Raw genomic sequence first — 25,516 nt, forward strand, 5'->3', positions numbered from 1 at the left:
ACTGATTTTATGACTTAAATATTACAGTGGATTTTAGTCGTATGTTTTGGTCACTTTATGTCTCAATTAGTGGTGGGGATATAACGATCTTAGATCGTGAAGGATTTTAACTTGCTGACGATCTGCCAAAGCAGAGAGATCGTAGAACCGGGCTAATGTCTTTATTCTATCATGCTGCAGTTTATGCTCTGACACAGACTCGTCTCCCCCTCTTTTGCTCCGCAGCGGTGAAAACGAAACTTAAAAGTAAAGTCCGCAAAAACAACTCCATCCCGGTTATATGCAACTGTTCTGATATTTTTCCAAACCGACACGCTGTGAGCAACAGTTAACTTATCTGTATAGTTTGCATAGTTAAGATTAGCCTACATTTCGGATAGCAACACGGAGAGACGTTAACAGTCAGAGACAGACAGGGCGGAGCTCAGACATTGAGTGGAGATATAACCCCGGTGTTTAAAATGTTGCTGTCGGTGTTTTCTGCTCTCTCTCAGTTTTTAAAAGTTACTTATCAAGCCTCTCCACCCGAAGCTCACCTGTTGTGATAACTGAACCTATAGGGATTAGGCTAAACGATGTTACAAAGCAGCAGGCAGGTGAGAGTGAGTAACCATGGTGACTGTCTGTCTGTCAATCAACCATGTCCCGCCCCCTCTATGAATTAAACTCTTCTGTCAGTAAAACTTACTTTGATCATGTGTCACAGAATGAACACATTATGTTTGATTATATATAAACACAACTAAAGTTAGTCCAATGATGTCATAAAAAAAAAACAAAGGCTGCAGAGCCTGTATGAAGCTCCAGCTGTAGGAACTCTGCAGGGCTAAAACAGAACAGAAACACAAGAACTCGAAGTCTACATGTTTTTAAATGAATGCATTACTGCGTGAAAATGTTCCTCATGAACATAAAAAGAGGACACATAACTAACTCATAATTTCAAAGTGGTGAGGAAAACCTTCAAATTGTGTATAAATATTGATCAAATCGAGGGAAAGACATTTCTGTTGCTAAAGATGTTCTGGGTGAGACCTCCAGACCTCCTACAAAGATGTTTTTCAAATAGCTTAAACTTGTCAGCCCAGTTTTTGTGCATTTAAAAACATTATACAGGGAAATAAGTTTGATTGAACTGGTCAGTAACTTACAAATTTGTCTAAAGAACAGTATGAAAAAAATCGTGATCGTGATGTTGCCAAAACAAAATTGTGATATGATATTTTTCCCCATATCGCCCACCTCTAGTCTCGAGTTAATAAATAGTGGTGGCATTTGTCTCCCAAGCAGTACTGGACTATAGCAACAGGTTTATATCAAAAAGGAAGAGAGCAGGGAAACATGACCATGATCAAATTATTTTATTTCCCATATAAATATTAACTGCCATGCACATAATAAAACTCTTCACGCTCAGAGAGCTGCAAAGGTGAAGTAAAACACAGGTGATGATTAACAATATCACTGTATTCTCTGCGGGCTTCATGTAACAAAAAGCTGTCAAACAAGGTTGATTGAGTCTGGTTATGTGGGCGTGATGGTGATGACAGTGCCCGCCTTGGTCTCCGCCTCCAAACTGTTAAAAGTCTCAAGTACCCACAAGCTAAACCTCAAACGAGCAAAGTGGCATTCTTTATCGTCACCTTTATTTTACTTAACTTAACTTAACTTGTGCAGCCTGTGCAAATCTCTGTGGATGAATTTGTGTGCGAGGTTTTTGAATTTGTGCGCAAAGAGTTTTATTTTGCGAGTGGCAGTAAATATTTGTGCAAAATAATATAATAAGCTCACAATTATAGTTTATCTGATCAGGATAATTGAAAGAAATAAAACACCATACTCAACTTAATGGCATTGGTTTTTACATTAGATCCAGAAGAACTTAGATAAGTTTCACCACTTCACAAAGCATTAATAATACAGAAAACGTGTGTTTTTATTTGAATCAGTTCACCATAAAATTTAGACTAAACCCAAGAAAAGGTTCACAAATATTTCTCAAGGCTGGCCCAGAATAACTTCTTCTTGGTTTTAAAAACAGTGTTTGTCTCCCCTTGGTAAAGGCCTTTTTGATTCACTGAACACAGATGGAATTTATATTGAATTTGAGGGTGTTCTTTGAAGATTTTTTGGTCTCAAAAAGTAGAATGCTATTCCTGGGGAAGTCTGGCAGAATGTCATTTTTGTCTCTTCCTTCACAGTCTTCTGAACTCTCCCACTTTCCTGTGGATTGTAGTTTGATGGTCTTGTTAACGCTAGAAGGCCAGCGAAGGAGCATGATCACAACATAGAAAGCATTACTGTAAAATCCTTTCATTGGGTGGGACACACTTTAAATACTGGCCGGCGTTCTAAATGCGGTGCGACCATTATACCAGTGTAAAATGCTCACACACGTGCAGGCATTAACCCGAGTGCAGCCGTCACTATCACTCACTGCATGGGACCTGACATGTGTCCCCATTCATTGTGTACGGCAAGCTGCGCGAGACTAGAGACACAGATCAGACTGGCAGTGGCACTTTTTAACTTTTACTTCATGAGGTCACACGCATGCATTTGAAGAAAACAGTTACACTGTGCAGTAAATAGAGCTTGTGGAGTTCTGGTTTGATTGAAAAGACTGCTCAATTAAAGATGCATGTAACTTCTTTATGCTTCTTGCTGTTATCAATCCATTTCCTAAATTTTCCTGTCTTTAAAATTAAACCTGAAATGCTAAGGGGTCAAATTAATTATTCTCGTCAAATATGTTTATTACATATCCAGAATAATGGTTATAAAAAGCAGTAATGTGTGGAGAATTCCTAAATATTTTCTTTCCACATTTGTCAGTGCGTTGTTATAGGAGGAAGGCCTTAAATGTGTTGTTTTTTAGTTTTTTTTAAATGTGTATGTGGGCTGTAATAAAGCATGTCTTACTGAGCAACATCATCCAGATGACTTGGTAAACCTTCCTCTTGGAGCCATCACAAGCTAAAAGCACAATGTTAAAACAGTCATAAACATACAGATACATTAAGTCCCTCAAGCCTGTGCACATCCAGTTTACCCAGCAGTCTCTCCTGGCTCGAGTTCAAAAGGGTCTGCTGTGTTAATAGTAATTTGGAGAGACTCTGGGCCGGCACTATTGAGGATGTGGCTCGGGGACTTTAGCTCTCCAATGATTTGCTAACACAGCTCTGAGTCTGACATCCTCAGCACTAACAGCTAGATGCTGTCTGTTTATCCATCTGCAGGACAGGCTGTCAAACCAGAGGAGGAGTACGCCTTTATCAGCCGTCGTAAAAAAAATAAATAAAGATAAAGGCGAGCAAAGCTTCATTTATGTGCAAAATGACGTGCCGCGTGTGCACGTTTTTTGTTTTGGCTGTCGTGCAAAAATTGGCTACAAAGTCTTAATCATCAAATCAGTGCCAGCAAATGCTGAGGACAGCAGAGGTTGCTGTTTACGACCTCTGGCAGAAATTTTTATTTTTTACATTAAAGGGCTTTGACATGTCAATCTTTTTCTTAAATCTATTTCTCTCTTACTCTGTGTACAGTAATTCCACTGTATAGCAGTTTTTTTCTTTCTTTATCTTCCTGTCCTTTCCTCTGTTCCTGCAGCTCAGGAGAAGGGGAAGCCTATTGCTGCAGTTGTGCTCGTCCTTCTACTTGAATCCAGCTAATGGCATTAAAACCTTGAGCGAGGAAGAAAAAAAAACTACACACACATGCAGTATACCCACAAGAGTGCTATCCCCCCTCTCTATCCTTTGCTGTGTGTGTATGTTTGTGTGTTGGGGCTGATCAAAGACACAGCTCTCTCTCTCTCTCTCTCTCTCTCTCTCTCCCTCTGACCCTCACTGATGCTCTGCAGAGGTGCCCAGAGCTTGCTGACTCACTCACAGACAAATGGGCCACTCGGAGAAAATGGGATTTGATGTAAATGTGTGTGCCGCCGTGTATCAGCCATGCAATGTCAAGCAGGCTAAACACACGGCTCAGCACAGACACAAAGCACATGGGTCACCGGTTGCCGGTGTAGTTCACAGCCTTCAGGAAAAAAGGCTCCATGTGCAGCTTAGACTGATAAGATATGTGTGTTGTAAAAAAAACGAATTCACAGTCGGCAGGTAGGCAAAGTTCACTAGTGTGAGTCATTTCAGGTAAACATGGAGTTCCATGTCATCCATCACGAATAAGTTTGATAGCACCAACCAATCAGAGTAAGGTTTTTTTTCTCTTCCGTTTAAGCCAGTGGGAGGGACAGGTGTGCATTTACAGCAAAGTTATTGGCCTGAAGAGTGGCCTGATCGAGAGCCAGGTACCTGCCAGTGTGCTTCCTTCCTCTGGCTGTTTACAGAAGGACGGGGCGTCTCTGATGTCATTTTAAATTACCGCTGCTGCTGCTGCTGCTGTTATTACAGTATTGTTTGTCACAGTGTATAGGGCACTGGCGATACCTTGGCTCACGGCCTTGTCCTTTTGGCGGGCTGCTCACGGGAGACGGTGGCTGCCTTTCAGCACACTTGGACAGAGATCCGGCTCCTATTACCCACACGGGGAGGGATGTAGTGCGAGCCGTGACCATCAATACCAAGCGTGCCTATCAAGTCACTGTAACAATCAAACTGAAAAAGAGCCCGAAGTTGGTGTCTTGGTAGTTTTTTTTACCCGTTGTTTTCTGAGAGCACTGAAGCACTAGTAAAAGAACACAAGACATCTCCAAGCGTTTGTTTTCATTCACGGGTCTGCTGCCATCGCTCCCCATGTAGGTGCACAAACATAGCCAGCTAACACACTCCCATTAAAAGAGTGTTTTGGCCTTGACGGTTTAACAGGAAGCCATGAAAGCAGCGTTAGTGAGCACATTTTGATGGTGGTGATAAAAAGTCAGAGAACTATAAAATTAACCAGAGCAAGAACAATAGTAAAAGTTGTAAAAGTTAATTTTTGCATTATAAAACCTGGATTCACAAAAGTATACACTTCTAAAGCACACAACATACAGTTGGCACAGTAAATAGAATGACTTCTGTTATTTTAGTAAAATCTCCGTCACACTCCTCAACCCCCCCCCCCCCCCCCCCCCTCCCCAAGGTTGCTCTGTATTTTATGTGTGAAAAGGTTAACTGTACGTCTTGTTAGCAACATTCCCAGTTTTACTGCTGTCCATACTGCCGGGGAGTAATGTAAGCTGTTGTAAAACTGTAACCTCTCCCTGTCACATAGGCACGCCATGTTTACCTTTTAAATAAAGGCGCCCGTGTGCTCTGAGAGGGGAAGTGCTCAGGGCACAGAGACATGAGGCTGGACTGCGACATCAGTCAAACAGTCGAATGTGCTGCTGCACTGCTTCACACGGGCCTCACTCGAACATCGGTACATGCTGACTGAAGCTCTTGCGTTCTCTTTCTATATTTGACAAGCTTGTTCGGCTTAAAGGAGCGCCATGTTTGTTTTTAAGCGACATTTTTGCCGTCAAAACCCAGGCGGTGCAATGATTGGTTGTAAATCGGTGCGTAACGTAAAACGGCACGTCGGGGCAGATTTAGACATTCTTGGCTATTTACGATCAGCTGTTTTGGCTTTAAGCAATGTTTCAGTTAACTCTATGATGTTTCAAAACTCACACGAGTGACACGTGTTGACATGCAACAGAAGGTTGCTGGACCCTTTTACTCTCAAAGCCACGACATAATTTACGCACACAATAAATGTAATGCTGTGGTTCCACTTTCCCCAGGGACTGGAAACCTTTTGGAGGAACTCAGAAATACTGTGGGATGTGGCGTTTGAAATCCCTTCACTCTTGTCAGGATGAGTGCGATAACCAGGACTTAAACATAGAGATAATGTGTCCCCACCTTTCATACACCTCCTTTATTCATTGTATTTTAATCCTATGTGTGATCAAGAACCGGAGAGTATCGAGCTGACTCTACATCACAAGCATTCATTCTCACATACGTCACAGTTGACGTCTTTATCAAGTGTTGGACTTTCCCCTCTCCCATCTATCATCCTTTCCCTTCCTGGCTCACCACTTCTTTTCTGCGCTCTTTGTTTAACTGAGACGTAAGTGGAAGGAGAGAAAGCGGCTCTAGTTAAACTATCTGTTTGGCCATTTATAAGTAAAAAAAAAAAAAAAAAAAAAACACGATTTGAAAAAATCAGCTTTTGTTTTTGAAATATTGACTTCAATGTGACTCATAAATGTAGCTGCCAGTGAAATTCAGCATAGGTAGTGCCTCAGCTAGAAAGTCTTGTTTTCTTTCAGTCATTTTGGCTCATCATCAGCCTTCAGTTGGCAGAAATGCTGTCGTATAAAACTCCTCTGGGACGCCTGGTAGTCAGATATACTGTTTTTTAGCTGTTGAGCTGGAATTTCGCCTTTTATTATGACAATATAAAGACATGCTTCTGACTCTTTACCAGCTGTGAGGCAGATATGCTGTGTGTTCGCCCCAGAGCATTGTTGCCTGTTTGGCTTGTTAGCTAGCTTACATTGCTGCCTTGGAAATGCATGCTAATTCACTTCCTGTATCTTCTCTGACAGGTAATAAACGTAAAGGCCTGCAGTGGGTAATAGATGTGACCATAGCATACCCAAAGGCAAGACCCATGGACATCCAGACCTGGATCTTTGGCTACAGGCCCCCCACAGTCACACATGTACATTACAGGTAAGAAAAAAAAAAAGCATCACGCTCACCTTCCACATTTCCACCGGAGGTTTGTCCTGGCCTCGTTTTCCAAAGAATCATTTGTTATTCATGTAAGAGGGGAACACCAGATCCAGTTTTACTATGCAAATGTATTACACAGCCAACATGCAAAGCAAAGGCGTCACATGGAAATGAACCGCATGATGTCATCACTGCTGGTGAACTGGGTGGTTTTCAGAGGGAAAAGTTGCTCTCGTCACTCAGTCGTCAAAGTGCAGAAAATGTACGGCTGTTTGGAACATATATAAGAGAAATGTTTATCATGAGAGATTCACTTAAGAGAGACAAATTTAGTCTTGGTTTGCAGAGACCTTGAGATTCTTCATGTGACTTATTTCAGGCAGCATTCAGTCATATCAAGCGAGTAGTTGTCAGCTGTCCACCACCTGATAACACTGAACAAAGAGAACTTTTGATTGTTTAGATTGATACTCCTCGGAGCCTCTTTAGATAGTTAGCAAATGTGTGTTCATATTTAACAGTTCATCTTTACTTGTGTATGAAGCATCTTAGCTGGCATTACCGCTGTTGGTCGTAGAGAGGTGTGGCTGAAGCTTTTCTAATTGCTATAAGATTTGGAAATTAAGATCAATTTTGTAGAGCAACTGTAGAGTTTATAAATCAATAATGTGAAGGATTTTGTGTTTTTTGGCATACGTTGTATTCAACTCTATGTTTTTCTGGTTAGACCGCCTGCTGCTCAATATAAGTCATAATAAGATGTTCAGTGTTTCCCCTACCATTATATTGGGGTGGGGGCGGCCTGCCCCCCCTGAACGTCAAGTAAGGTTTTTTTTAAAGATTTATTTTTGGGCTTTTTGTGTCTTTATTGTAGAGATAGGATAGTGGATAGAGTCTGAAATCAGGGAAAGAAGTCATTTAAGGATACCTTTCTGATAGAAAAGGACAGCTGTCATTAAAAGTAACGCATGAACACCAAGATTCCTTCAAGTCGTCATGTCGGCTTGTCCCCACCCCCTCAACGCTCTAAACCTAGGGGAAACACTGATGTTACTTTTGGAAATTATAAATCATACAAATAGTTTTTTCTTTGTAAGAAAAGGAGGACTCCCACCTCAGCCATTATGCATGTTTGAAATGTTTGACTCATCCCGCTCAACATTCAGCACTATTACATCAATATGTCGTCTAATAACAAGGTCTCAAGATTTTTGTCTCTCCACCAAGACAAGAATCCTACCCGTTACCTCATCAGAGCGTCCCATGATGGCTAACAGTTATGATTTTCTTTCCCCCTCGACATGCTGGTCTCCCACTATCATGATGAAAATATCACTTCAGTGTGATGAGCTGCTGTTGTTTCCACTCAATAGCCACTCCAAGTCCATCTTGGCTTTACAGGAAACACACAAATATATGTTATAAAATGAAAAGCTACACTGGGCGCTGTCACTGCAGAGCATTACAGAGATTATATGAACTTGCTTTGTCGTTATTTACCTGGATTGGTTTGTTTTGGAAAGGAAGCTTCCACCTGCCTACTATTTCCACCCAGCTGGATATTGTACACTGTTGTAGGAAACACTTTCTTATTGTGTTAATGGACATGTTGACCTGTAGCAAGACATTGTTGACACAGAAATGTTGAACGTTTCTATGAAAAGTAAACACATTCATCCTCCTGTGTTGTGTAGCTAATAATATCACTGCTCTCATGTAAAGGAAATGATTGTGTCCATCTATATTGTCTCGCTGTCGGCCCCCTCTGAGGTTAATCTGTTCACTAGAGGATATGATGAAAGTCGTCCAGGATTAGATTTCCTGTAGACTCTGTTCAACATAAGGATGGCCCTCTGGGTATTGTCTTGACGGGGTAGATGAAGAGAGATAGTCTCAGGCTGAAGCTGCATTCTGAGGTAGAAGTCGTCTTCACCTTTAATGTGTCACTTAAACAACCTCCTGACACAGCTGATGTGTGTGTGTGTGCGTGTGTGTTCACCTCTGTGTGCAGGCTGTAAGAGGGCAAAGTAAAAGGTGATTTATGAACCCCCCCGGCCGGCCGGCTCCTCTCCGGAGGCTTCCTCACCCACATGGGCTACAGCTAAACACTCATTAAGTCTGTAATTAGAAGAGCGGAGGATGCACCGGTCCCAGCCCACCTCGGGGGACTCTCTAATCAGCCATTGACACGATCAGCTCCCCTCGCTTGGTCAGCAGCTCGGCAGCCGCGGGACTGACAGGGAAGCACCCGGCCTAGCTGAAGGCGCAGCTGTCCCTGTTACAAGTGTGCACGCTCGGTTCCAGCCATGTAGACGACAGTGATCACGCAGAAGTTAAGACTCGCGCTTGTGAAGGTGTAGAGTCGACAAGAGGATTAATCTGTCTGCTGATCAAGGAAACACTGTGGGAGGAGAGAGAGCAGGCGAGACACCCCATGACAGCGTCTCTGCAGCCTCAGTTTAGGACAGTTTCTACCGAGGGATCAGCTTTTTTTTTAACAGCCTTACTACAAAAAAAGAGATGAAGAATATTATTGGATTTTGAGAGCTTAGACCCCAGCACTTTTATAACCTTTTTAAGTTCAATGATCAATTCAACGGTCAATAAACCAGTCCAACAAACCGATCACAACACCATCATCGATATCAAGTCAACAACAATGTTACAAGGATAACTTAAATATCCGGCCGTCCATTATCTGAACCGCTTATATTGTTCCAGGTCGCAGGGGGCTTCCCAGCTATCATTGGGCAAGTGGCGGGGTTTACCCAGACAATCACAGGGCGGAATTAAAATCTACAAGCGAGAAGAAGTGTACTGCATCTGAGCGTCGGTTAATGTGTTTTGAGAGTACAACTCAGCCTTGAAGTTATTTCAGCGGACTCTTCTTCGTCGTCGTCTTTATCTGGAAGTTTGTCCTTTTCAATGCCGCAGATCTCATCAAACTTCCGCCTGGGTCGGTCAAGGATTTTGAGTTCCCTTGAGTAGACGGGGGAATTTACATTTAGGTCATATCACCAAATTATAATGGCCAAGTGCACAAATTGAAGCAAAAAAAAAAAAAAAACTTAATGAAGAACCTTTTTGAGTTCAAAATGTTGTGCATTTCCCTAAAGTGGTGAAATAGAAATTTTAAATAGAGCTTTAGTAGTATTGGGATTTCTCAAAGGCACCAAACTAAAAATCAGCCCAAATGAACTAACCTGTTTTTAGATACCACCACATATCTGAGAAAATCATGAAATCTAGAAAAAGTATTGGAAACTACACTTCTCCAGAGTTGTTGTGCATTTTTTGTAGAGACCCCTTATATTGTTGCTATTCACTCATTATAACCTGAGAGTTGATAGTGTTATCAAAAAACCTGCACAAACTGGAAAACTCTGCTGCTCACATACAGTGCGAGTGTCAGTCGTCAGCCTTTATCGGTGATTCAGCGTGTTGAATCTGCAGACTGGAGGCAGTCTGGATGAGAGCTCGCTGACTGGATGTTCAGCTCAGGAAATCTGTGATTTCACTCTTTTAGTGAGCCGTGGCTATATTTTTGCAGCCAGCTCTTCTTTTGTTGTTCTACAAGCAGAAAAAAAAAACAGATTTCATGATCAAAACAGCAAGCATTTCCTTTTTTTTAAAAAGATGTATTTAGCTTGGATCCAATACAGAACAAGAAACTGATGTGTTACATACAATTTAAATCCCTGCCCTGGCTAGGCCTTTACATTTACATATACAGCGTTCAGAACCATAAAAGCATACTGCAGATATGAAGATACAATAAAATATTAGATCTTCTAAAAAGTTTTTTTCTTTTCTTGGATTATAAACCCAGTTATTTCCCCTTTCAGTATGCCAGCTGTCAGCGAGGCATCAGCTGTAGTCTTTGTGGTGCGTTCAAGTCCAACAGTTTGACATGAAGAGTTTGATTTGCATATTTGTGAATGAAGTCTCCTGAAACTGAGTCTCATGTGAACTGACCTTGATTATAGACTTCCTTCCTCCTCCTGTGTGATGGTTCTCCGTGGCCGTACAGATTACTACTCTACCTGCTTCAAAAACAGGCAGGTGAGAGTTGAGTAATATTCTCGATGAATCCAGGCTGCGCACTCTGCACCTTTTTTTTTTTTGTTTTGTTTTGTTTTGTTTTTATTCTTCCACCTCCCTTTTTCCCCTAGTTGCCTCCAGTCCTCACCCCTGGGCCCCGCCCTCCCTCCCTGCGTCTCCTGCCCTCTCCTCATATAATCTCAGTCTTCCAGATTGCGGCATCATAAGCCCTCTGTGAATGGCAGATGGGAGTGCTAGGTGGGCGTTCAGAGGCCTGGCGAGGGCAGTAGTGGGTGTTAAATACGTTCAAATCCCTCTCTCTTTAAATGCACCTTCTCCTCTCTTTTTTTTTTCCTCTTTTTTTTTTTTTGCAGCTGCGTGCCTTTCTGAAAGCTGCTGTTTGAAAATAAATCTGAGAGGTGACATGATTTATTGAGTCTGAGTCTGCCTGGTCATCACATGGATGCTTTGGAGCTGCACACCTGGCTTTCTGTGAGACGACGCGCTCGTGTAGAACTGTTGAGTTAGCAGCCATACAGCTTTCTAATGACGTCTGAGGCCGTTTTTTCTTCTTTCTTTTTTTTAATACAAGCATTTCTTTAAAGATATTGCATCCTGGGTGCAAATCAAGCACTACATTTTCTTTCTTTTTTACTCGTTTTGTATCTACTGATGTCCCTTCAACACCAGAATCACTATCTATTACACCCATAGTTTACCTGTGAGAGTAATAAGCGCTTCGGTGATAAGAGAGGCTTTCTAAGGAAATGAACGAGTGGAGGTTGTGGGTCTTTAGAGAGGGCATTTGTCGCCTTAGAAACCCATTTTTAGGAGGAAACCCCCACCCACAGTCACGCGATCGATGGAGAATCCTTCTTTAAATGGTGTCAGAGTTCAAAGCCCATCAGCAGGGAGAAAGATGCATATCTGCAGGTCGTAAAGAGGACATATGCTCGTGTTCAGCTCTATATTTTTATCCTGGGAGTCCTTTGGAGTATTACGGTAATATCCTTTTTTTTTTTTCTGGCCCTCTCTGCTGCCCGCAGCCGTTGTCTGAAACAAGCAAGCAGGCTGTTCTCCTGTCTCCTTCCCTAAAAGCTCACTCTCTTCTGATTTTCCAGCTTTCCTATCGCTCACCTTTTTATAACGGTATAAAAAAAATGTATATGAATTCCAACAAGTTAACTTGTGAGTTTGTGGATAACCTTTATGGAAGGTATAATTAGTCACCTTTTTAAAGAAGTCTAGTTTCCTCAAAGGAAAGCCATGGAAAGCATATAAACCTTTTTATGAATTTGGCCTTGAGGTTTGAGCAAGACGCTGTTTTATCTGTTATTGGGACATATTGTATACACAGTTCTGACTGCGAGCTACATTAGCTGGCGATTGTCAATTTGGCAAGGAGTTAAAAGGGATGAAATTTTTTTTTTAAAAAGCTCGAATATATTTTCCTTTAACATGGCATTCCATTATTTACAGTATATTATAGTATCATATCAATCTTTCAACCAAACAAACTTCAAATCTGTTCTTAAGTAAATATTTCTGCATGAACGTTTATTAAATGTGAAAAGTAAATATATCCCTCTATTTTTAATGATGCTGTACCTTTATCAAGAACATGACCTCAGACATGCTCACTCATAAACATCCATCTGTACACGACATCTGTGAGACTATAAAGTCGCCTCTGGCCTTGTACTCTGCTACCATGGTTTTATGGACCCTTACTTTTGACCTCTGCGTTGATAAGAGGTTGATGCTCCCTGGCTGGGCTGTTATTAACCCCTCTTTTGCTCTTTCCACACCCTACATCTCTACAGCAACACTTGGTGAAAACGTGAAGCTGCCACTTAGACGCACAGAGGTCAAAGAGGAGACAAAAAGAACAAAAGCACGGCAGGGTTTTAATTTCTCATCTGACTTTTCACAGACTAACCAGGCTGTATGAACACCAAGTTATAGCAACTTATATGACAGCTTTATTAATGATCTGTAACTTAATACCCTGGACCCTGTTGCACCAGCTAAATGTAAGTTCTGTCTTAAGGTATTGTGTAAAGTCAACACTAAACCCTACGTTGAAACTAGATACATTCTAACTTAAGTTGTTTCACTGTTTGGTTGATATAACGTTAAATAAATGACCTTCCTTTCTAGCTAGCGTATCTCTTTAATATTCGCTGTGGCGCAGACGGCCTAGTGGTTTGGTCGTGCCCCAATAACAGAGGATATGATCCTCCTAGCGGGCGGCTCTGGTTCAAGTCCTGACCCGTGTCTCCTTTTCAGCATTTCATTCCCCACTCTCTCTCCTTGGTTTCATAACATTTCTAAATATCGCCTGTGAAAATGCTAATTTAATGTGATTATGTCCTGGTAGCCCAACCATGCAACAGGAAATGCTTATGTCACTGATTCTATTAGCCCATGTAAGGTCCTTGTGCAGTGAATATCCAATCTGCTGGATGAAAACAAATCACCAAAGCTGTAAGGACAATTACATATGTTGAGATAAGACCTCTAATTAAAGAAGGATATTAGCTCATAGTTTATTTCTTATTATTTACAGTCTATGGTTTATTCATATTGGTCAACACCATTTATTTCTAAATCAATCAGAGACATTTATGATGCCTACACAGGTGAGCTTTTGACAGCGTCATCACAGCAAACAAACCCGGACAGAGATTGGTTTCCCAGATGTTTGTCTTCATCTGCTGGTCTGACACACTTAAAGTAAACAATAACTTATTCCCCCCCCCCATAATCTCTGTGGAGAAAATGTATAAATACAGATTGTGCATTAAAGCACGGACACAGCAGGATTTTTGGAAGTCTTCTGGTTTGCATTTGTAGTCGGAGTATCATTGTCCACCATTGTTTCAGCAGTCTCACACTCGGGTTAAGAGTTGGTGTGCAGAGGACTAGAACACAACCACAGTAATGCGATCCCTGAGCCTATCAGCAGTCGTCTAACAACATTTAAGCTTCACGTGTTGTCTTTTAAACAGACACCTGCAGCTAAGAAACACACTCTAAAATGTGTTCTCTCAACATCCTTTGCCTTCTTGCTTCCCAAGCTGCTGGTTGGATTGTTGACAATTCAAAACATGGAAATCTTGGCAGGATGTATTTTTGTCGCTTACCTCTGGCAACACCATTCAAACAGAATTGAGTGAGCCATCGAATACATACAAACATACCAGCGGATAGTAGGAGTGTTGGAATTAAGATCCTACGATGCATCACAATGCGGACGTGGACGATTCTGCACCCGTACAGTGATGAAACATTATCGACTATTGCGTACTGATGTTGCTTGTAGACTTTCCAGACACAATTGGATCCATACAATTTATTTATTTTGGTCTACAATGTAAAGACAAGTATGTTGACATTGCTCGCCAAAGGAGTTCCTATTTATATGACTGCTTGTCTTCATTGATTAAAAAGTAACCATTTGCAGTAATATAGAAAATTGAGGATGCATCCCATCGTTGTGCATCTTTATATGGAATTGAATCGTAAGACTAGTGTGGGATGCAGAGCCCTAGTGGATAGAAGATAAACCTTATGGGCTTCTTTGAGAAACAAATCAAGAGTTGATGACGTGCCTGCACACATAGCAGTGATTGTTTGGGAAACATGGATCGGTGGGTTCTTTTGGAGTATTAAAACTGGTTTACTAAGATTTTTTTTTAAAACTGTCATATGGCAAGCGTTTTGAAACGTAGAAACCTAGAAAGGTGATGCACCGGTAACATCACTTCATACGCAACTGCCAACGCTGAGGCTGCTGGCAGTTACTTTAAGTTAACAAACAAAATTCTTGGATCGCCACACCCTCACTCTCTGTGAAGTCTGTTTTTGTTTCCTTTATCTCATTTACATGAAGTCTGTTTCCTTGTATTATGGAATGTCTGGGTAGGAGAAAGTCTCAGTTTTTATTTTTCTTCACTTATTTTTTTTCATCTGCTGATGAAGACTGTGTTGAGTTCATTGTTCAGCACCAAACCATTTTCCTGGAACACAGACAGCCCTGAGCCAGAGAGGAAGCAGATTAAAGACTAAATGGAGCAATTAAAGAGCAAACTCCCACCATCCCTTAACTTCCCTCTGATTGCAGATAAGCGCCTGGCACTGTGCAAGCTAGAGCCCTCAAGAGTCATGTGGGGTGTGTGGTTTACTTTGTGGAAAGCTGCATCATTATTGATCCAGTGTAGCACAAATGTTACATAACCCTATTATGCTTTGTCATCCTTTACTTGTCCCGTGTATGATCCTTGTTTATAGCTGGTAAGACTGACCCTCAGTAGACTCTAGAGGAAGACCTCAAAAGCAGCAGTGTTGGGATTTGGAGCATCGTTGCACATAGAAGAGGACTCTTATCTTAACTGGAAAGAGAACCGAAGCGGGACAGAAGACTTTTTCTTTGGTCCCAAAGCCACTCTGGCCACTAATCTCAATATTCACCTTTTACAACATTGACCTGGCCTCCCAAGGCACCTCTTTGTTTCTCCAGATTTCACAGCCAAGGAGATTTAGGGCCGTACAGAGTCCCCAAACAATGACTGGCTAGCCTCCAAAGAGGCTTGTTGAGTGGACAGACTTTTCCAGCAGCAGTCCAAATTTAATTAGCTTCCTAGCCTTGTTAGAAAGGGAAACAATATCTTAGGAATGAGAGCTAAACAGGAGCTAATCGTGCAAAAAAGGGCTTTAAATATGGAGGATCAGAAGCTTTTGATTTGAGTGTGGAACACTTAGTTTGTTTATCTTTTAATAAATAGACAAAAACTTTTAATGTATGTTACTTATTTATCAAACTGTATGTATACGTCCAGAACTTGACATCACATCTGATGTAAAAGGTTATTGACTGGAGAAACTGCTGCTCTCTCTCAGCTGTCTGTCTGTGCAGCAGGGTGTCAGGTTAGCAAGCGGGCAGCTGCCAAGTGGGTTAGGGTGGAAATGAGAGCGCGTCCATGGCCCTGCGCCAACACATCACCACCACCATAACTGTTACGCATTACGCCGCACAATCTCGGCACAACAAGTCCTTTTGCTTTCTTTTCACTCAGCACAATATAAACAGTGTAGTGAAGCGTCTCCGCTTTCACACTACTGCAAACAAAACCACGGCGGAGCGTTGTTGGCCCGTGTCTGTTCACGACGTGATTGTACACTGATTGATTGAAGTCTGTTAGTTTTCTGAGAGCCAAAACAAGACCACAGGTGTCGCTCACAGTTTGAAAACGAGAGCAGACGAATGCCACAAATTCTACTCCAACAAAGATTGCTGATTGTTGTTGTCTTACATCCAGTAGGTCAAAGACGGCTTAACCGAGGTATGCTTTTAATGTCAGTCAGTTACTTTGCAACTATAGTGATCTATTTTTGGAACTGCTCTGCTCATAGTGGGTTACCGTTGGGTCTCTAGACATGCTCTTTGTGTGAAGTGTCTTGAGATAACAATTGCTATGAATCAACGATTGATCGAGTGATTTATTTTTTAAATTATAGATAGGATTGCCTTGTTATGAAGTAAGTTTAATTTTTAGCTGATACGACTACAATCAAATCTAAAAAATTAAAAAAAGAGATTGACACTTTAGAATAATCACTTTGCAGCGTCATTTTTTTATAGTATGAGCTGATATTAAGTTTCTCAGCATGCTTTCAGAGCTTAAGGGCAAAGTAGGATAACCTTATGGACTCAACCATGTCAGAGTTAGCTGATTTATCAAATAGTTTTTAAAAAAGTGAATAATCAATTTCTTCAAACAATTGAAAGAATCACACAGCATTCTTAAATCCTTTAGCTCTGCAACAATACAAATATAGACCACTCTCCAGTGGTGGAACGAACTTCCAAACTCCATTCGATCAACAGCGTCCCTGTGCACCTTTAAGAAAAAGCTAAAGACCCAGCTCTTTCTTGAACACCTACGACCTAAATGATATTAATTTTGATGATGATGATGATGGTTTTGTTTGATAATGAAGTCTTTATGATGGCTTTGATGTTGATTGGAACTCTGAAGATCAGCTGTTGTTGTGCTTTGCTGCCTGTAAGAACCTGTGTCTGGACTTAAAGCTGATCGTTTGCACTTACTGACGTCGTTTCCTCCTTTCTAAATCCTTGCTTGTGTACTTGTACTTACTCTCTGATGTAAATCACTTTGGATAAAATCCTCCCCTAAATTAAATGTAGAATTGTCATGTTTTTCAGGTGAACTCTCCTTTGACTTCACTGTTATTTGTTTTTAAGCTGAAAAACCTGCTTTATAATGGAAAAGAAGCCGTATTAAGGGATGCATTTTCAAACATAAATAAACATTAGCTACCGCCCCATATTTTTTCTTCTGACCTTGCACGAGCAGACAGGCCACACTTTCACTCATTCTTGCTTTTCAGTTGTGAGGATTTGATTGTGTTTCAGCCTGAAGCTGAATTATGAATAGGACAGGAGCAAAAGTTTATATTTCCCACTGACAGGAAATGAACCCTGTGAACTTTCCACATGGTGATTTGATTTTGGCTGTGAGAAGTCAGTCAGGAGCCATTCTTACAAAAGTAGCTAAGGACACAAGCTCCTCCAAATAAATCTAGCCAATCAACACGTTGGAGCACGCTCATTTTTGGGAAAATACTCTTAAGATATCTGAGTTGTTCATTATTTTATTTATTTTTTTACACCTGAATCAGAAGTGCTTTCTCCTTTTTAACGTCAGCTGTCCTCAGGCCTGATTTTCTGCATGAATATTTCAAATGTGAGCTGTGGAAGCCACCTGCTACCCCCAGCCCTAAACGCTCAAACCTTCTGATAAGTGGTCCAAAGCCAGCTCCTCTTCTCCTCTGCCAGGATTACACACATATCGCCTTACATGCTGTGCAGAGTACAGAGGGCTGATACTGGAGCAGGTGTAAACACTCAGCGGGCCGTCACATTTTACAATCATATGTGAAATAAACACAAGATACTTGTGTCCCAATGAAAGGATACATACTCAGTGAAGAAACCCCTCGTCCCAATTACGCCCTTAAACCCTACTGATAAGTTACATAACCTACCTTTCATACCCTTAGTTTCCACCGCAACCCAAACAGTGTTGACATCTTCAAGAGCCCAGGCTCCGTTCATGCGAGCTCGCCAGGTAGTGACAACGGCGATACTACCGACCCTACCGCATGGCTCCTATTGGCACCGCTCATCTCCTAGGAAACACCAAACGATTCATCGGCAAGAAGAACGCTTTCAAACATTTGAAGTTAGGCTAACATAAGTTTTTCATATTTAATTAATTGTAGATGAGATGAGATGTGATGAAATTACTTGACTAAAAATAACCAGAATAAAAACTGTAAAACGTCTCCAGACTCACCGTGTCCTTCAACCTGAGTCACGTCAGATGGATTTTTTTTTTTGACTATGGAGATGGATAAACGATGTATTCCAAAACTCCCACAATCCCAAGCTTCTTCACAATGCTATTATCTGTCTTTTTAATATTTTCGATTGGACAGAGAATGCATGCTCTGCATTAGGGATGCACAGTGAATCACAATTTCATATGAACGTTAGCAAGTCTGAGTTTATCGCAAAAATCAGAAACGATGTTTTCTAAAAAGAAGTGATGCTGTCTGACTCGGCAAGCGTACATTTGTCCTCTTGGATGGAGGCCTGATTATAACTGCCATCATTTCACACCATTTTGATCCAGTCACATGAAGCTAGGTAATGTAGCTATCAGTTACCTTCAGGTTATTTGGTGCCAATCAAGTGGTGAAAAAAATCTTGAATTCAGGAGAAATATGTTGCAAACACAAATAAAACATTAAGAGCAGCAGATTCACATTGAGTTATAGCTAATTAGCTTGAACTATTATTTGTTTTTAGCCTATTGTCAGCTACACAGCATCATGTCAGTTATTCTATCAAAGGTTGTTTGTCTGTTATTCTCAGTCTCAGTGTGAACATATTGTTTTCTCTTTTCTCAGTGCTTTTAGGCGTCATTGCTCAGTGGTCGGTTTCTGTGGCACATGAGTAGCTTTTAAGATACCCGATATCTGCATACACAGTAGGAGAAGCTTTGTGGAGCGTCTTAACTTTGGCCTCTAATCATCCTATCAAGTAGCCTCAGCAGCTTTGCTCCAGTGTTTTTATCTTTAAGATCTCCAATTGATTAAAAGCTTTTAAAAGATGAAAATAGTGTGTGTGTGTGTGTGTGTGTGTGTGTGTGGGGGGGGGGGGTGTTGGGTTTTTTATCTTAAATTTAGGCCACCAGGAACATAAAAAGTGTACTTATAAACAGGACTTGCTGAGAGTTTCCCCAGAGAAACACCCACTCAGTGACCTGCAGGATAATGAGCAGGGGGGTCTGTAGATAGGAGCTTACAAAGTGAAAGGAAGTCTGTGTTGACTCATCAGCTCCAACCTCTCTGATCTAAGGGACAAATGGGACCATTGTTTTCCCTGATTAAATCAAGCACTGTTTTTCGGTCAGATGTTTCTACTCTTGGGAGTGTCAAACCTTTGCCCAAAAAAACATTTAGAATAAAACGCGTTGTGAACGTCATCTCCAGACTGGGTCGTAACAGGAGACGTTTTGATTCTTAATAACTTTACAGTCTATTGAAGTTTGTCTTAAATGTACGGGTCATGGGTGTTTCCATCTGCAGATTATTTCCTGGACAAATCTGTTACTAGTCAATTTGAGAAAAAAAGAAGAGCATGAATCTTTCTTACAAATCTATCAGAGCTCATTATGACCTCTTGTAATTTATTAGTTTTGATTGACACCTGTCCCAAATCTCAAAATGTCCAGTTTGATGTTTTATAAAACATGAACGAGAAACAAGTCCAGACATTTTAGAAGCTCAAATGAAACATTTTCGAGAAAAGGGAAATAATACATAAGTTGATTATCAAACTGCTTTTCCTTCTTAATTTTGTTTCTAGACTTGTGCTTTCAACATAACATTAGACCACACGTAATCATAAGAGGTTCATTTATTGCAAAACTGCCTTGTTTGTTAGTTATTCAGGCTAAAATGGCACACAGAACTACGCCTGTTTATTCATTTATGAATGGTGTTTTTTGTTCAGGGGATTTTTTTTATGATAATGATCGTCGCCATAGACGTGTTGGTGTACCTGTAACAGAGGAGTAAAACAGTCAGCGTGTGTTTGAGTTTAAAACACAAGACGACGCTGCTGCCTTCACTTGGATTCCTTCTGAATACATATTGATCATTTTAGTAATCAATACTTCCCCACTTATTACTTTCCTCATGCTTAAGCTTTCCTCATAGGACACGAGATGTACTTTAACATCGGCCGCTATCCGGTGTGGAGTATTGAGCAGACGTTGAGTGCACTGGAAGTGCTGGTGTGAGGGAGGAGAATGTAACCTCTATTTAAGGTGACCAGGAGGCGGCTGAGTGGGAGAGCAGCCTGCTGGGGACCCCTTCTGGTTATAAACAACATTTCATCAGCAAGTGACCCTTTTTTTTTTCTTTTCTTTTTTATCGGCCACCCACTGGTTTCACAGTGTCATCCAGCGTGTCTGTCATTTAACAAGATTTACTCCTCTGTGAGAAAAACAAAATACAGTTTATGCCGGCTGTAAATTATTGATATGAGGAGTGAGTAACATGTGGAGAGTGAAAACTAGATGTTAGTCAGAGTTCTGTGAAGAGTTGATGGCATAAGACTAAAAAATATTAAATTCATTGATGATTGTTTTGATACTCGATAGTTTAAGAAAATAATGAAGCAAATAATTATATTTGCATAGAAACGAGTTATACAAGAAATGCTGCTTAAAGTGCATTATGATGACAGAAAAACATCATTTATCATTACAATGTAGAATTATTATCAATTAAAGGATGAAATGCCATATATATATATATATATATATATATATATATTACTTCAACAATACAACACTTTTTTATTCCTCAGGGGGAAATTTGTCATCACAGCCTTGCACAGTGTGTGCATGGGGATACACATATATAACGTATCACATGATACCTACTGGAAATTTTTTTTTTAAAATGAAGATAAAAATCTAAATTGGGGTCCTACATTTGCAGAATACAACTTTTAAATCACATGTTGCCGTGCATACGTGCAAGTTGAAATGAGGCAGTCATTTTTAGTTTGTCTTGGCTCGGTTTGAGAGTTTCTCGTGAAGTTGATATTTTGGGAGTACCGGCTCACATAGTGGACGCTAAACAAATATGTATTTGTTTTTAAATATATGACATGCAAACAAGATATTTCATCTTAACCCATTAATGGAAACAAAAATAATGTTTCATATCAATATGTATAAATCTCATTTTACAAATAAATGTTTTGACTGGGCAGACATATGTCATAACAGGCGACAGACATTTGTGACAGGAGGTTTTTATATTAGCGACCTAAAGGCAGAGAATTAAATCCTTCAATTGGACGTTGATGAATGATGAAAAGTGATGATGCATCACCGACCAAATCCAGATTCCAGACTGAACATTTATGCCCAACTTTATCAGAGCTCAGTGGCAGCGGTAATTGAACTTTTTTAGCTTTGTATTTATTTATTTATTTATTTATTTATTTATTTTTCCCCTCCACACACTTCTAACTACGCTGTTTAGTCGAGCTACGTGACTGATCCGTCTGCTGTCAGGGCTTTCACTCAGCACTTCTGTCTCTCTCTCTCTGACACTCTGATGAGTCTGCCAGCTAATGAATTCCCCAAAACGAGCTGAAACACACAGACGGCGGCGATAGATCTCTGTTTAAAATAGACTCCGCTCTGCTCAGGGACCTGGGTTGACACCCCGGGTTTGGACTGCAGCCTCCACGTCTGATCAATGCAGACAGTTTGTGCTGAGTGAGACTTTAGTAGTCCTTGATTGTGTGAATTCATCTCTCTCTCTCTCTCTCTCTCTCTCTCTCTCTCTTCCTCCAGGATGTACCCGATAAAAGAGGTTCCTGTGGCGCCCGAGGCACTGACTGACTGGCTGTACCACAGGTTCGTGGAGAAGGAGGAGCTGCTGACCCACTTCTACGACACAGGTCTGGATCACTGCGCCCGCTTTTAAAAGTGTACTTCAACATTATTTGTTACGAATCTACAATAATGAAACTTCAGCTGTTTCACCTCGCAGCTCGCACCATATCTGATACGGATATACATGTAAAACCGTGTCGAGCTTTAACCCTGTTAAGCGTTTTCCACGGCTACAGTTGACTGACGTTGGAGTGCAGTTGTTGCTAGGAGACACTGTCAACTCACTGGCGCACATCACCTGAATATCCTACCAATGTTTATACGAGATGCTTTTCTAAAAAGTTGCTAATCAAGCGCTTTGATTTAATGCTTAAAAGTTTGAATCACACTCAAAATGACAACATAAGTAAGCCTACTGTGGCTTGTTAACGTTTGCACTAATTCACATTAGGCAATGGCTTTAGTTGATGTTGTTTTGACACCTTGTTGTAGTAAACAAATGTTCTGCCGTTGAAACCGACTTTTTGTTATTGTGATATTATCATCGAGTGACTCTGCTGTTCCCTGTAGAAGTTTTGCAGACTCAGACTCATAGCTGGACAGACTTAACAAAGAAATATCCCCGAGTCCATTTCTGACTGGTCTCTGTTCTCTGTCGTCCCCCTCCAGGATCATTCCCGCCAGAAGACGGACAGAAGGAGGCAGTCCCCCGGCCGATGCTCCTGGACCCCGTGTGGCTGTGCGTCATCCAGTCGTTTGCGTTCGCCTCGGGCTTCGTGTGGTACAGCGTCCTCCAGTACCTCTACTGCTGTATATTTTGAGTGCGCAGATGAGGCGAGAGTCTTTATCAGACCGCTGGGAAAAGCCTCAGGATCAGTTGGTGTGTGGCTCGGCGTCCTACTCGCCCCTAACGATGGATGAATGTACATTTACAACAGAGGAGAGACTTTACTGTAACAGGAAACACAAACACACAGATAACAAATACCCGTACCATACCAGACTGGTCACAGGCATAGCTGAAATTGCACACACGGCCCTAACACGACACACTCGCTCCAATAATCTCTCGCACTCGTCACGACTCACATTTCGATGTTTACACGTCCTCATACACGTAGACGCTCACACGAACATAACTTTTTATTCAAAGTCAAAACGAAAACGAGGCTCAGGACTTCTCCACAAGACGCTCTGACTGAACTGTCTCTCTCGTCCCTCTCCCAGGCTTACGCCGCAGTAGTTTTACAGAGTATAAAGTACGTATGAAAGCGTGTGTGTGAGTGGTGACTAGAAGCATAATGTCTGCCCTTATTCTTCTTCCTGGTAAGAGTTGATGAAGCCCTCTGGACCTCTCTCTCAGCCCGCTGACGAGCCGGCTGACCACAACTTTCCAGAGCAAGCCGCTGTATGAACATTGAGGCTGCGCATCCGGCCGCTCCTCTGGCCTTCATTGCACTAAGGATCCATACTGCCCTAACCGCTCCCTATCCCAGAAAATACTCCCACGTGTGGTAGCTGTCAATGTTTTAATTTATTTTTGTTTTCTTCCCTTAATCCGCATATCTCCACAAAAAACAGCCATTGTATTTTTTTTTGTCTATTTGTTATTTTTGTTTTTGTTTTTCTTCTTCCCGTTCCTGCCTGTCTGTCAAGGCAGTATTCTGAGCTCACTGAGAAAAAGGGGGATCATGTTTACACTGGCGGGCCTGCTGAAAGCCTAAAAGGGATTGGTGGCTATGATGCAGAGCGCGGTTAGGGTCGTTTCTGAGTTGGACGTTAAAGGGAGGAAGAGGAGGCCGTGCTGTAGTGCTAAAAAAAAAAAAAAAAAAAAAAGGAGTTGCACGCAGGGCAAGATTTGCAGTCTGATCACCTAAAAAAAAAAAAAAAAAAAAAGAAGGAAACTCCTCATGGATTCCCTCATTTTCACCCTCTGCTCTCCAACATGCATACACACACACTGACACAAACAATGTGCACACACAGCCATGTGCAGCTACACACAGCAGAGTGGACGTCTGTGTGGCAAAGGATCATCTCAGCGAGCCAGTCTGAGAAGGCAGAGACTCTTACTCCCACATTGACTATATAGTTTTACAAATATTTAAGCCATATGCTTAGTGTTGTCGGGGTGGGGAAAAGAAATGAAGAAAAAAAAAGGTTTTTATAGAAAGCTACCCTAAGTTCAGCATTCTAAAAATAGAGATTTTGGCTTACAGGACTATAGGTGTCATTACTGTAAATTTACAGCATAACCTGCCTAAGTGAGTGTGTGTGGTTGTCTTCCCCCCCTCCCCCATTTTTGATATAAACGATTCACGTGGTGTTGCTCTGTGACGTCAGAGTGCGGCGGCAGTATTACCACGAGCAGTCAACTTTGATTTCATTTTAAAAACTACATGAACTGTTGTCTTCATGTCATGGTATGTTTAAATCTTGTACATAACAAACTGAGGAAGAGTTTTCATTGTTGGACATGACTGCAGCGTTTTTCTCTATTATTTTATTTTATTTTATTTTATTTTGGTCTGTGATAATTCTGGAGAATTTTTAAGTTGAAAATATCATGAATGTTTTTTTTTTTTGTTGTTGTTTTTTTTAAAGATGAAGACGACGAAAGCAAGGCTTTTCCCCTTCACTTCTCAGTGTTATCCTGTGTTATTAATTTATTTTATCTTTTGTTTCATTGTTGAGTTTCTGAGCAGGACGTCGTTCCGTGTGGACACATGGGCTCAGTTTAAAATTTTGACATTTTAAGATGATCAGGATCTAGTGGGAAACCTCGACTATCAAGCCTTACCTGATGTCATGGTGGACCACAATCCCCCCCCCCCCCCCAAAAAAAAAATGCTGTGTCCTTGAACTCTGATAGAAAACATTTGGGGTCGTTGGTGGTGATAATGTTTGTATGGCGTAAAACTTTTAGGAAGGGATCACTCTTCACTTACGAGGGAAACTCTGGCAGGGCCCTAAAACAATGCCGCTGTTCACTCTCGAATGTACTCGTGTCGTGGTTTTCAAGTCATTTATTTGTAATTTGCTTCGCCTGCTTGAATTAGGAAAACGATAGAGCAGAAGAAATGAGCATTGTCATAAAACCAGTGAATAAAAGGTGCATTTGAGTAGTTTTTGTGAAACTGTGTGAAATGCAAAAAAAAAAAAAAAAGGGCTACCTAACTGGGTAGGTTAAAAACTGTTCCAATCAGGCTGTAAATGTGATTCATCCTGCGGCCCTTTCAGATTCCCCTCCATCGTGAGAGTGACTTAAAATAAAGCTCCCATCTTTTTCTTTTTTTTCCTTTTTTTTTTTTTTATCATGTTTTAACTTAATTTTTTCTGACCATATTTCCAAAGAAGGCAGGGAAAAAATGTTTTCCTAGATGTGGTTTTAGGAAATAAACACAATAGGGATTTAAACAAATTATACTAGAACTGTCTGTAATTTTCCATTTTGTACTTCTCCTTTAATTCCTAGCTACACAGCCATTTTACAGCACAGAAGACTTGTGCTGGAATAAAACATCATAAAGATCCTAACAGTGTAACTCTTTTCTTCAAACATGTTTTGTGCATTTAACACAAAAAAAAATGTTAAAATGCAAATGTTGACCAACAAATGATTATATTTGAATTATTTTTTGTGGACACTTGTGAGCTTTTTCTTTGCTAAGAGAAAGATAAAAACAGTATGTGAAATTAGCAAGATTGAGCTAGAAGCAGGTTAGCTTAGCATAAAGACATCAATTAGGAATAGACACTTAAAATCTTTCAAAACTTAAAATATCTGAA

At 40.9% G+C, this 25,516-nt stretch overlaps 1 protein-coding gene across 1 annotated transcript in view; it reads left to right on the forward strand.

Annotated features, from left to right (window-relative positions):
* lpgat1 (lysophosphatidylglycerol acyltransferase 1) overlaps positions 1 to 25,264 on the forward strand; it is a 46,418-nt gene extending 21,154 nt beyond the window's left edge. The window contains exons 6-8 of the mRNA XM_061051869.1: positions 6,545 to 6,671; positions 21,686 to 21,792; positions 22,397 to 25,264. Coding sequence (XP_060907852.1) covers positions 6,545 to 6,671; positions 21,686 to 21,792; positions 22,397 to 22,548 — 386 coding nt within the window. The 3' untranslated portion in view covers positions 22,549 to 25,264. The remainder of the gene's footprint in view (positions 1 to 6,544; positions 6,672 to 21,685; positions 21,793 to 22,396) is intronic.
* The last annotated feature ends 252 nt before the right edge of the window (positions 25,265 to 25,516 follow it).

Source organism: Labrus mixtus, chromosome 12 (assembly GCF_963584025.1).
Source record: "Labrus mixtus chromosome 12, fLabMix1.1, whole genome shotgun sequence".
NCBI classification, from domain to species: domain Eukaryota; kingdom Metazoa; phylum Chordata; class Actinopteri; order Labriformes; family Labridae; genus Labrus; species Labrus mixtus.